The sequence below is a fragment of the Strigops habroptila genome, chromosome 19 (genome assembly GCF_004027225.2).
Source record: "Strigops habroptila isolate Jane chromosome 19, bStrHab1.2.pri, whole genome shotgun sequence".
Taxonomy (NCBI): domain Eukaryota; kingdom Metazoa; phylum Chordata; class Aves; order Psittaciformes; family Psittacidae; genus Strigops; species Strigops habroptila.
In genome coordinates this window covers 1,987,903-2,000,325 of record NC_044295.2, presented here as the reverse complement: position 1 = coordinate 2,000,325, position 12,423 = coordinate 1,987,903, and the positions used below count along the sequence as shown (strand labels likewise).

Below are 12,423 nucleotides of genomic sequence, written 5' to 3'. Positions count from 1 at the left end.
CCGCTGTCATTCTGCCTTTATTTGAGTATCTTCACATCTCAGTCAACAAAACAGGTTTTGTAAAAATAAAGTGCCCAGTGGAGCTCGGCCTTTGGGTGGGTAAATGCGTTTCTGTAACGTCGTCTTACCACAATACAGCGAGTGAACAGGAGCGTTCCCTGGGCTGGAGGTGACCGGCAGGACCGGCACTTCGGACAGAGAGCAGCAACCTACAGACCAGGACCCGCGGACGCAGCACCCAAGAGGAGCTTCCCTTTGGATTTTTATACAAACCGACAGAATAAAAAAACCGGAGTGTAGTAGAATATCCAGCAACAAAACCGGTAGAAAGGATCCGTTACCTGAGCGGATGAAAGCAGCAGCGAGGTACGGTGGCATCATGCGCGGCAGCGGCGGCGGTCGCCGGCACGGGCAGGTATTGCTGGGTGCGGGGCTGGTGCCGGGTTCCTCATGGCTCTGGCTTAAGCGAGCAAAGCAGCGGCTCATCTACGTGTGAGCGGGGCGGCGGGTCCCGCGCTCCCTGCCAAGGGACGATGCTGCCCGCACCGGGGCTCCCGGTGGGGCAGGGCGGGCGCTGGGGGGGGCAGCAGCCGGGTGCTGGCGCTGCTGCCGTGCCCGGGGCTGGGTGCTGGGTCCCGGCCACGCTCTGGGGCCGGGGCGGTGGCAGCGGCGGGGGCCGGTCCTGCCCCTGGCGGGTGTTGGCAGTTCAGGAGCGCTTGGCCCTTTGGTCCCGCGACGCTCGCTCGGCCCCAGGGCTGTGGGGCTGCGAGCCCGTCCCACCCCCAGGCACCACTAGTCCCCTTTGGCCTCCTCCAGGATCTGGGGCAGGTTCTGGTCCTTGCGTGCCGACAGCGGTTTGGCAGCGCTGCCGTAGTCCTGGATGGCCTTGGGCTCGTTGGTGTGGTAGGAGCCCTTGTAGCGGTGGTAGTAGAAGTACAGCAGCACCACCAGCCCCCCGAGCAGCAGGAGCAGGAAGATCACAACTGCAGGGAAGAGGCAGCGGTGAGGGGCTGGGGGGGCGCAGGGCCAGGGCAGAGGTGGGGGGCACCAGCCAGGTGCTTCACTTACATCCGATGATGATCCCGATCCAGCCATCATCGTGCACGTGGGGGAACTCTGCAGAGACAGAGCGGCTGAGACGCGGCTGCAGCGGGGTCTTGTGCTGCAGCATTCCCTCCGCAGCTGATGCTTGCTGGGGGGGTCCCACCACAGCACTTACCGATGTCCATGTACCAGGGATCCATCTCGGGAGGGATGAGGATGGTGGTGAGGGGGAGCATGGAGGCACAGTTCGACTCCACTAGCTCGCCCCGGATGCTGTAGGGGCGCAGGACACTGGTGGGGTGGAAGATGGCTTTGAGGGGAACGAGGGTGTTAAACTTCACCCCTGAGAGGCAGCCTGAGAAGCCAGGCGTGTTGTAGCGCTGGATCTCGGGGTCAATCACACCGGTCTCTGTGGGGGCACAGAAGGAGAAGGCTCATCCCCCGCAGAGGACAAGGACCATGCTGGGCAGTGGAGACCCTGAAACCCCAGCATGGCAGCGGGCAGCTGAGGGCAGGACCCAGCTCACCCATCACGCGCCCCAGGTACAGGTTTTTGGGCGAGTCCAGCTTGCTGTCCACGAACAGGGAGAACTGCTGCTCCATCACCGGGAGATAGTCCACCTGGCGACAGGGATGGTGTCAGCTCCTGCCGAGCCTCCTCCGCCTCCTGCCACCCTGCCCGTGCCCCCTCCCAGCCTCACCCCGGCCCCGCAGCCCCCCGGCCCATACCTGGGTGTACAGTGTGCGGTGCAGGCGGGTGATGTTCACTCGGTGGGGCCTCCCATCTGTCACCGGCTTGGTGGTGAGGGCGAAGACGTAGGGGCTGGTGCCCAACTGGTAGCGCAGCTGCAGGCTCCCTGTGGGCAGAGCGGCGCCGTCAGGAGGAGGGTCCCATGAGGCCGCGGTACCCAGGGAGGTCCCCGCAGGTTCCCTCACCATCATCCTTGATGAGCACAGCCATGTAGTCCCTGACGAAGGTGCTGACATAGAGCAGTACGGCGGGCGCCGCAGTGGTGCTGAAGCTGAAGCTCACCTCCTCGCTGGTGAGGTTGTAGCCGGGCAGGGGCTGCCAGGGGCTGCTGATGATGCTGGCGAACTCGCGGGCAGCATACAGCGACATGGGCAAGATGTTGTAGCGCACCCAGGTGCCCTCCTCGAAGTACCCGCCGATGTCTGCAGGGCACACACAGAGTGATGGGAGCACCGGGGGAGCACCAGGAGCCCCATCCTGGCCCCGGAGAGGACCCCGCACTCACCGTGGTTGCAGAAGGGCCCATCGAAGGCAGAGATGCTGCAGTTGCAGCTGTAGTGGCTGTAGCGCTCGACGCAGAGCCCGCTGTTCTGACAGGGCACTGGCGGGTCCTGGCAGTGGCCGGTGCAGTTGACCCGCACACCCTCTGTCTCGTTGGCCTTGCCCTCCAGGTTGAGCGTCACCCCGTTCATCCGCAGCGCCCGCAGGCACCCCAGGAACGGGCGCATCTTGTGCTCCGCCGCGCCTGCAGTGGGGCCAAGAGTCAGCGCCAGCGACACACGGGGACTTGGGCACGGGGGACATGACATTGGGCTCTCACCGACATAGAGGGGCCTGTCGAAGTCCAGGCGGACGAAGCTCTGCGGAGGAGCCTGACGCACCACCCAGGGCAGCTTGTCCACCCGCAGCCGCGCCAGCTTCACGTTGAGTTCAGCCTTCACCTGGTGCCACTCATCGTCGTTCCAGGGCACCGCCGACCGCACCGTCAGGTTCTCGTCCCCGTTCCCGATGTCATAGGCAAACACCACGTCCCTGGTGGCTGCAGGGACACGGTGTCGGGAGGAGCCCCCGGCCACGCCACCCCTCGCCCCCCCGCCTGCCCGTACTGTTGAGCTCCACACGGATGTAGTTTCGGGAGCCAGGATTCTCCAGGAAGACACCGGACTGGGCGGTGGTCTTGAAGTAGAAGGAGATGTCGAGGCTGTGGTTGGCCTGGAAGGTGGGGAAGAGCAGGGCTGCGCCCTTGTTGAAGGAGATGGTGTTCCAGGTGTTGCCTGCGGGGAGCAAGAGGAGCAGTGAGGGATGGGCATGGACCACCGCAGCTATGGCACCCCGGTGGGCACGGGACCCTCGGTGGATCCAGACACTCACGGTCTCCGTAGCACCGCAGTGGCCCCAGCAGGAACTGGGCTTCAGAGCCGGTGCGGTTGGTGTCTCCAACCACAACCTGTGTGACGGGCAGGTGGTCCACGAAGGTCAGCAGTCCCTTGTCCGTTCTCCTGCACATGGCACACGTGTTGGAGGGGCCATGAGGGGCTTCTGTCCCTTCACCAGCCTGCCCCTGCCTGAACCCCAGTGTCTGCGCCCCTTGTGCCCCCAGCCCCATCCCGCCACCGCTCACCACAGCGCGTGGTCGGCGTCGCAGTTGCAGAAGTACTTGGGGTCGGCGCAGTTCTTGTCCAGGCCGCAGGCGCAGCGCTGGATGCCCGGCCGAGAGCCCCCCCAGTAGTAGTGCCGCTCGTCGTTGCGGCCCATCCAGAAGCTGAAGGGCAGCCCGGCTGCGGGCACAGGGGAGGGTGAGGACATGGTCTCACAGTATGGTCCCACAATACAGCCCCACAGCACAGCCCCATGCTATGGCCCTGCTCCCCCCGGTGCTCACAGGGGGTGTTGAGCAGGCGGGAGCTGTAGCAGTGGAACTCGATGCGCTGCTCGCAGTACTCGGAGGCATTTGCCAGCGCTGAGACCTCAGCCCAGGAGGCGTTCCAGTACTCCACAGCACCCAGGTAGGGCTGGTCCACGCTGGAGCCCGTCACCCGTGTGGCGTAGTGGCGGTTGTGCCGGATGATGGTCCATGCTCGGTCCTCTGCAGAAGCAGGGGGATGCTCAGTCCAACCTCCCAGGACACCCCCACTCCCTCCATCCTCCTCCAGCCCCGATACACAGGCAGGGGCTGGCCCCTGAGGGCACTGAGCAGGGCTGGTCAGAGGGACCACCCGCACCAGGGACCCCCGCACCCTCCTGCTGCACCCACCTCGGATGTCGCAGTACACGGTGAAGGGCTTGAGTGGCCCACTGCCGTCCGGGTCGATGGTGTAGTTCCCCGAGGTTTTCCCGCTGACCCGGTAAGCATCGCACGACTCCTTGTAAAGGGCTGGAAGCAGGAAACAGGGCTGGGGTCAGCATGGGGGGCACCCGGCAGTAGGAGGAGCAGCAGGGGCCCGTGCTGCCCCCCACCCCAACACCCCAGGCTCACATTTGTGGCAGGTCTCTCCCTTGTACCCTGTCAGGTCGCAGATGCACATGAAGTCATCCCAGGACTGGATGCAGCGGCTATCGTGCTCGCACAGGTTGGGGGTGCACCTGAGGGCACAGAGGGCTCCTGTCCTGGCACCAGCGCAGCCCCCAGCGCCCGCCCATGCCCAACTGTCACCCCTGTCTCCACTGATACCTGTCCGTGATGCCACAGACATTGAAGAACACGTTGAAGTACTGCCCCAGCCGGTGCTGCTCCAGCAGCTCCATGTCCACGGGCTGCATGTCCACGTTCAGCATCTGCAGGCAGCCGTGGAAGGCCGTCTGGTTCGACCTGCAGCCGGTGACCGAGGCCGGCTTGGGGCAGCCTGCAAGGCACAGCAGGGTGAGCGGTCCCCAGGCACCCATCGCCCCGGTTCCCCCCGCCACCCACCTCCAAAGAAGTACTGGCTGCCGGTGCGGAGCTGGAAGGGATGCGCCACCCGGAACTCGGCGCCATCATCATCATCGATGGTCACCACGGCTGAGCCGTCCCGCGCCACCAGCTGCACCGAGTGCCAGAAGCCATCGTTCAGGCGATGCCCTGTGCAGGAACAGGAGGGTGCATCAGAGGCGCTGCCACCAGCCCGCCACCAGCCCTGCGCCGGCTCCGCAGCCCACCTGCAGCAAACTCCAGCTTCTTCTTGCCAGGCTGAGCGATGGAGACGTTGACCTGCCCCTCGCTCAGCACCACCTCGAGGGAGCCCAGGCGGTCGGCGAAGCTGGTATAGAGCAGGAGCCCAGCAGTGTCCCAGGAGCGGAAGCGGAAGCTGACGGACAGACGGTTCCTCCGTGGGATCCCTGGCACCCGCACGTAGTTGTTGATGCCGGCGAAGGTGATGGGGTTGTGCAGCTGGTCCCGGCAGTAGTGGCCCACGCTGCCCTGGAGGTGATCACGGGAGGCGGTGAGTGGGGGGATGCCCCCCATCCCATCCCATCCCCACAGCCCTGGCCCTGGTCAATCCCGACTGATCCCGTTGTCTGGTAGCACCAGGCAGATGCCCCGGGCCAGGAACAACCTCCCACGGTCAATGTGGTGCCGCACGGCTGAGCACAGCCACTGCCTGGCCTCATGTCACCCCACAGTGGGGCTGAGGACCTGGTCCTCCTCCAGGAAAGGGGTCCCCCCACAGCAGTGATAGAGCCCCGGGGGAAGGGGCTACCACCCAGGGCTGGACCTCGAAGCGGATGTTGGGTCTCCGGTGCCGGGCCAGGTCGGCAATGTTGACCCCATTGAAGATGATGTTCTCCACGCAGCCCCGGAAGTTTTGCCGGTAGGTGAGGTGCTGCTTGTCCTGGTCAATCACACCCCCGAAGAAGAGCTGGGAGGCAGAGGGAGGGCGTCAGCCCCTCGCCAGCAGCCGCTGTGTGCCAGCATCCTGGCAGCTCCCTGCCCACTGCACCCACCTCTGTGTCCAGGTCGAGCTGGTCGAAGGTGCCGTGGCAGCGGAAGCGCTTGACCTCCCCATCCAGCGTGAGGTTGACGTGGCGGCCGTAGCGCTCGATGTGCAGCGAGTGCCAGTGCTGGTCATCCAGGAGGCTGCCCACCGTCACCGTGGTGTGGCCCTCGCTGGCATGCACCGGGCTGCTGCCTGGGGACGGGCAGCCTCAGCTGGTGGCTCCCTGGCCCTGCGCCCCCCAGCCCCACATCCCCCAGCCCCAGCTCACCTAAGCTGATGTGCAGGAAGAGCTGAGCCTGCTTGAGCTCCACTGTGATGTAGTCGCCCTGCGCGCCCTCGCCATGCATCAGCACCCCATCCTGCTCCAGCGTCTTGAAGTTGAAGGAGATGTCATCCTCTACGGTGCTGATCCTCTTGGCCCGGAAGCGGTAGGAGATGGCATCATCCCCATCGAAGTAGAGCACGTGGGACCCTGGGGAGAGCAGAGCGGCCCCAGTCACGTCACTGCCCGCAGCAGCAGGCGCCTGGCATGGGGAATGCTCCATCCTGCTATGCTTTATGCCAGAGCTGATGACTGCAGACTGCTTGGACACAACCCCTCTGGGAAAGGGTTTTCCAGACATGCTGGAGCCAGGGGAGAGGTGGAGCCCACCCACGCAGGGCTGCTGGAGCCCCGGGTCAGGTACTCACGGTAGGGGCAGCCGTAGAGGCCCAGGCGCAGCCCAATCTTCCCGCGGGGGTTCCAGGCCACCGGGATGATGCGGATGTAGCGCGCAAGGATGGGGTAGTGCAGGTCGTGCCGCACCACCCCGCTCTCGTTCACGTTCCCAAAGAACGTCTGGGGATGAAAGGCCACCGTCAGCATCTTGCTCCAGGCTGGGGGTCTCTGCTCCTCCCAGATCCCCCTCCCGTAGGGACCCCTGGCCAGCCCTTACCCAGTTGCTGCCCTGCTGGAAGAAGGGTTTCCAGCTGGTGGGGTGGTCTCCATAGAGCACGATGTAGCGCGTCAGCCAGTCGTAGGTGTTGAAGGTCCCCTGCGTGGCCACTGCGTTGATCCGGTGCTTTTGCATCAGGTCGATCTGGAGCCAGGGCTGCTTGTCCCGGGGGTCAGGGGACCAGCCGCTGGTGCCTGCAGGGGGAGCGGCTCAGCAGGAGCAGGGGCTGGTTGCTCAGCCCCACTGCAGCACCGGGCTGTGGGTGGGAGCTGAAGGGCTGCGTGACTCAACCCCACCCCGGGGGATGCCAAGGGCTCTGCCGTGGGCACCCGAGGACCCCTCAGCCCCACATGAGGCAAGATCTTGCTGGGGACAACCCCTGCCCATGGGTGTCCCCCCACCCTGTCTGCACCCCACTCCCTGTGGACTCACTGTGCAGCCGGGCAAAGGTGGCCGAGTAGAAGATGTTGTATCTGGAGGAGGCACCGAGGGACCAGGAGTAGAGGGGAGCAACGAGCTCATCATAGCAGGGTCCTGCGGGGAGAGTGGGGCTGCGGCCAGGCTCTGGGCACTGGGGTGACCTCCATGGCTCTGGGGACCCCGGGACCCCGCGGGCGCGGCGGGTCCAGCTCCCGCTCTGCCCTCCCACTGCAGCGGAGCTGACACACCTCTGCGGGCCCCGGGCAAACGCCCCGCACCGGCCGCCTCTGCACTGACGTGGGCGTCGGAACCCCCCCGCCCCGGGGCCCCGGGCAAACGCCCCGCAAAGACGGCTCCGTCCGGGTCCCGAGCCCCGCGCAAGGCACCCCCGGCCGGGTTGGAAGAAAACGGGGAGCCCAGGAGCGTTTGCTGCACCCCCGGCCTCACTGCGGGGCCAGGGCAGCCGCGCTGCGCCTAATGCTGCATCACCCCTGCCTGCACCGTCCCTGCCTGCACCGTCCCTGCCTGCACCATCCCTGCCTGCACCGCTCCTGCCTGCACCGTCCCCCGCCTCCATTCCCCGCAGCCAGCGCGTCCCCGCGCCACCCCGGCCCTGGGGGAAGGGGCCAAGGGCTCCAGCTCCGAGGGGCCGCAGGGACCAGTCCGGTGCCGCCCGCGGCGGGGCCGGGACCGGCGGCGGCGCTGGCCGAGGTGCTGGCCGAGTGCGGCCGGGCGCGGGGATGCGGCGCAGCCGGGTGGGTGCCTGGGGCATCCCCAGAGGCTCCGGGCCGGTGCGGTGCCGCCAGCGGGGGGGCTGCGGAGGGGCGGCCCCGGGCAGGGCGATGGGGGGGCGCCTGGATGCCCGTGTCCGGCAGTGACCTTGAGGACGACGCGGACCGGGGAGCCAGGGGATGCCGGGAGGTGCCCGGGGGAGAACGGGGGACGCCCGGGAGAACGGAGTTGGGGGGGATGGTGCGGCTCAGGGGTGCGGGGCCGGGGGACGGGTGCGGTCCCGCAGTGCGGAGCGGCCGCTCCCGGGGCTGCGGCCCCACTTACGTGCGAGGCAGCCGGGCCCGGGGCGCAGGAGGCCGGTGCAGGTGGCGAGCAGGAGCCCGAGGAGGCGGCGAGCGCTCATGCTGGAGCGCCCCGAGCGCCCTCGGCGCCGCCGCTCCCGGTGCTGCAGCCGCGCGGCGGAGCGGGGCCGGCAGCTCCGCCCACGGCGGGGGCGGGGGCGGCCCCGGGACCGGGATGCGGCGCAGCGCAGAGCCACGGCCCCCCTGCCCTCCCCGGTGCCGCGCCCCTGCGGGGTGGTCCCCGGGGTTAAGGTTGGGAATGCGAATGGGGCCGTGCAGGGAGCTCCCCGGGTGTCACCGGTTCCCGGCCCTCGTCTCCCCGGGCCGCGCAGCGCATCCCCCCCGGGGCTCGGTCCCGGTGCCCAGAGCCCGCAGTGGCCGGGGCGGGGGGAGGCTGGAGCGGTGCCCCCAGCCCACCCGCAGCAGATGTGGCAGCGGTTTGTAATCAAGCCGCAGATTAAGGTCTGCGGGTCTCGGGGCCGCCTATCTCTCTCCAGTGGTGCAGAAGATGGGATTTATCCTGTCTGTTGCCAAACATCCCCAGACACCCACGGAAGGGACGGGGGGGCTGGCAGCTGCGTGTCCTACATATGCTGCCTCCCCCTTAGACCACCCTGCTGAGTCCCCCCCCCTCTGCAGGGAGCCCCCCGAACCCAGCCCGGAGGATGGGGGTGCCTGGCAGGGCTCGGTGCGGGCAGCTCCGCACCGCTGGCACCAGGACGCTGCCCAGCCGGGGCAGGGCTGCGGGTGCCGGGGCCGCTTCCTGTGCAGGCAGAGCCGAGGCCTGGGCTGGCGAAAGAGGGAACAGAAACCCGCATGTGGGGCGAGGCGGGGGGGCTGGCAGGGACCCTGCCCGGCTGCAGGCAGCAGGAGGCCCGGGGGCAGAGCTGGGATAAGCCGCGGCAGAGACGGCTGTAGCGGGGAGAAAGGGGGATTGGGGGATTACCACAGCAAATGGATGAAAGCCCGTTAAAGCTGGGGATCAATTTGTTCCTCCCTGGGGAGAGGAAAGTGGGGCCTGTGCCCTGCAGGAACTAAGCCGCTCCTTAATGAGGAGCTGGGAATTTTGTTGTCAACAACCAGCAACAGGCTGCCCAGTGCCGCAGGGGTGCAGGGCAGGGCTGGGCTGGGACCAGCATCCTGCCGGTGCCCAGCTCAGTTCCAACCCATGCTCCACTCCTTGGCCCTTTCCCTCCAGCCTCTCCTCCAGCCCCACCAGGCAGCCCCTGCGGGGCAGGAGCCACAAACAGGCCCAGTGGGGTCGGGGTGTCCCAACACTGGGTGCCCTCACCAGACCCTGCTGTCCCAGCTTGTCCCCCAGCCCCACGGGACAGGGGCTGAGCAGTGCTGCTATTTCTGTCCCCAGAGAACAGATGGTAGCCACAGAATAAAAGATGCAGGACGGGCTCCAGAGCAGGGTCACATCTGCCTCCTCGCTCTCCTCCCTGGGGCTGGGCCTGTGAGCTCTGCGCCGCTCTCAGTATCGGGAGCTGCACGTGGTCAAACCACAGGCTGCAGAGTGCGAGATGCCGACAGCTCCAGACCCACCAGCCAGGGGAACGGTCCCGTTGCGCCATGCAGGAGCAGGTGAGGGACTGCGGGGCGAGGGGCTCGCTGGGGCCGGGGAGGACACCCCCTTCACTGGCTTTTCTTGTGGCTTTTAAACGGCTCTCGTGGGGCATGTGGGTTTGAGCTGAAAGGCAAAGTCCCAGGAACACAGGGCAGTGCCCAAAGCTCCAGGTTGCCAGTGCCTGGAGCAGGGAATGAGCTGCGGGAGCTGCTGGGGAGTCAACCTGCCCCAGCACCGGGTTCAGATCCCACCTGTGGCCCTGGAATGGGTGGGGGATCAGGGTCACTGATGGGAGCTGGGGTGAAACTGCTGTCATGAGGCTGCTCTGAGCCAGAGCCAGGCTGGATCCTGACCTCCATGGCAATGGGGACCCAGGAGCAGCGCTGTCCCTCTGCCCAGAGCAGGGCCGAGAAGCTGGGAGTTGGGAGCACTGTGCACAGTTGCCTGCAGGCTGGGCAAGGCAGTGGGACGCCCCGAGACCTCTCTGGCTGGGAGCAGGACTGGGCAGCGTGGGGCTGTCAGCACTGGGGTCCCCAGGGTGCTGCATGGGTGCTCTGGGCTGGTCCATCTGCATAGGGCGGCCGGGGCTGTGGGCTGGGTGCTGGGCTCCTGGGGACCTGAGGAGCAGCACAGTTTGTTTGTGGGATGTGGAGCTGCACTGGGGATGCCATGGCCGGGGTCACGTCCCCACCAGCTCTGCACCGCAGGCGGCTGCTCCTGAAGCCTGTGGTTGCTCTCACAATGACTGAGCACACGGTGAACCTCCGTCTGCTCGGGGAGGGTGTGAGACCGAAACTGCCTGTGTGCAGGGCCGGGTGGAGGAGGCTCCTTGGGTGTGAGCATCCCTGACAGCCCCCTCTGTGCAGGCGACCCCCAGCCCCGTCCCAATAGAGCTGACGGCCACCACCGACTTCTACACCTGGGAGGATGGGGACCCATGGGAGGGTGGCATCCTGCCCGAGCTCTGTGAGAAGCAGGCGGTGCAGAGCTTCGCCCGCACCTACCAGCCTGTTGTCTACCTGCTGCTGTCACTGCTGGGCATGGTGGGGAACGGGCTGGTGCTGCTCACACACACCCGGTACCGCCGGGCACACAGCATCACCGATGTCTGCCTCCTGCATCTCGCCCTGTCTGACCTCCTGCTGCTCCTGACGCTGCCCTTCGCTGTCGCGGACACGCTGCAGCGCTGGTCCCCGGGCACAGCCACCTGCAAGGCGCTGCAGGGCCTCTATGCCCTCAACTTCTACAGCGGCTTCCTCTTCCTCACCTGCATCAGCATGGACCGCTACGTGGCCATCGTGCGGGTGCCGGCTGCCTGCCGCCTGCGCCCTCGGGCTCGCCGCCACGGCTGGCTGACGGCAGGGCTGGCCTGGCTGCTGGCCACGCTGCTGGCACTGCCACAGTTCGTCTACAGCCGAGTGGAGCAGCACCAGGACCTCCGGCTCTGCCGCGTTGTCTTCCCCCACGCGGTCTCGCGGGCGGCCCGAGGGGCCACCAACCTGGTGCAGGTCGTGCTGGGCTTTGCGGTGCCCTTCCTGGTGATGGTGAGCTGCTACGCGGCTGTGGCACGGACGCTGCTGGCGGCCCGTGGCGCCCAGCCCCACCGTGCGCTGCGGGTGCTGCTGGCCCTCGTGCTGGTATTCGTGGCCCTGCAGCTGCCCCACAGCCTCATGGTGCTGCTGGACGCGGCCGAGCTGTTGGCCAGCTGGGAGGTGAGCTGCGCCCAGAGCCGCCGCAAGGACCTGGCGCTGCTGGTCACCGGCGGGCTGGCGTACCTGCGCTGCTGCCTCAACCCCCTGCTCTACGCCTTCCTGGGCCAGCGCTTCCGCCGCGAGCTGTGGCTGCTGGCCAGCGACGCCGGCTGCGTGGGGCCCCTCGACCCGCGCTGCCCCGGCTGCCCCAGTCCCCGCCGGCGCACGTCGCTCTCCACCTGCCCCGACGTGGTGTAGGGACACAGTACCTGCGGCTGGGGCAGGGACCAGCACCCCGGGGCTCGGCCCCTCCGTGGATCCCTGGGGGCAGCCCCATCCGTGCAGGGCAGTGCTGCCTGGCAGGGCTAGAACCGACATCCCACATGGTGCCTGTGCGTATGCAGACAGAGGGAAGAGCAGCCCCACAGCGTCCGTGAGCCCTGCAAGTGCCTCTGCTGCGCAGTGAACTGCTGCTCCGGGGGGACCCTGCAATGTCACACTGTGCTCCAGGGAACCATGTAATGTCACATGTGATCTGGGGTTCAGTGCAATGTCACACGTGCTCCAGGGGACCATGCGGTGTCACGCGTGCTCTGGGGATGATGCAGTGTCACGCGTGCTCTGGGGTGCGGTGCAGTGTCACGCGTGCTGCGGGAGCTGTGCGGTTCCGGTGCGCCCGGGCTGGTGCCCAGCCTCACAATAAACCCCGGTCGAGTCCCGATGGGCGAGCGCCGTCTCCGTGCGGGCCGGGGCTGCGCGGGGGAGTCGGGCCGTGCCCACCGGCGCTGGCCGGGGCTGCCTGCAGGCGGCAGCAGAGCCTCGCGCTTCCTGCCTGTCCTCTGCCTGTTCCCTGCCCGTGTCCCGCCCGTCCCCGCGTCCCCTGCCTGGGCTCTCCCGGGCGCGGGACGACTCCGGCAGCCGTGGGACGGGCAGGGACCGGCTGCGAGCGGAGGGACCGGGCCGGGAGCGGGGGTCCCGCGGGTTGTGCAGCTCCCCCGGGAGGGGGCAGCTGGGGCAGGAGCGGG

General features: G+C 67.4%; 2 protein-coding genes across 2 annotated transcripts; one reads left to right on the top strand and one right to left on the bottom strand.

The window, feature by feature from the left end:
- Window position 1: 1 nt before the first annotated feature.
- CNTNAP1 (contactin associated protein 1) lies at window positions 2-8,261 on the bottom strand. The gene is made up of 24 exons (XM_030508380.1): window positions 8,121-8,261; window positions 7,077-7,178; window positions 6,645-6,838; window positions 6,400-6,547; window positions 5,978-6,181; window positions 5,717-5,901; window positions 5,488-5,631; window positions 4,931-5,192; window positions 4,704-4,853; window positions 4,467-4,638; window positions 4,272-4,378; window positions 4,050-4,169; window positions 3,678-3,881; window positions 3,417-3,573; window positions 3,167-3,294; window positions 2,902-3,069; window positions 2,616-2,834; window positions 2,301-2,540; window positions 1,981-2,217; window positions 1,774-1,901; window positions 1,572-1,665; window positions 1,220-1,453; window positions 1,069-1,116; window positions 2-983 (listed from the first exon to the last, which is right to left on the bottom strand). Exons 1-24 carry the CDS (start codon window positions 8,197-8,199, stop codon window positions 793-795), a joined length of 3,915 nt encoding a protein of 1,304 aa, XP_030364240.1. The 5' UTR covers window positions 8,200-8,261; the 3' UTR covers window positions 2-792.
- Window positions 8,262-9,712: 1,451 nt separating this feature from the next.
- On the top strand, window positions 9,713-11,701 carry CCR10 (C-C motif chemokine receptor 10). Its single transcript, XM_030509048.1, has 2 exons — window positions 9,713-9,724; window positions 10,574-11,701. Exons 1-2 carry the CDS (start codon window positions 9,713-9,715, stop codon window positions 11,654-11,656), a joined length of 1,095 nt encoding a protein of 364 aa, XP_030364908.1. The 3' UTR covers window positions 11,657-11,701.
- Window positions 11,702-12,423: the final 722 nt, after the last annotated feature.

Bases quoted from the DNA above. Each gene is read 5' to 3' on its own strand.
- CNTNAP1 (XM_030508380.1), bottom strand. From the start codon at position 8,199: ATGAGCGCTCGCCGCCTCCTCGGGCTCCTGCTCGCCACCTGCACCGGC. The intron at 5,902-5,977 runs GTGAGCTGGGGC...GCCCGTCCCCAG, and splicing joins CTTCCTGCACATCAGCTTAG to GCAGCAGCCCGGTGCATGCC. The intron at 1,902-1,980 runs GTGAGGGAACCT...CTCTGCCCACAG, and splicing joins TGTGCTCATCAAGGATGATG to GGAGCCTGCAGCTGCGCTAC.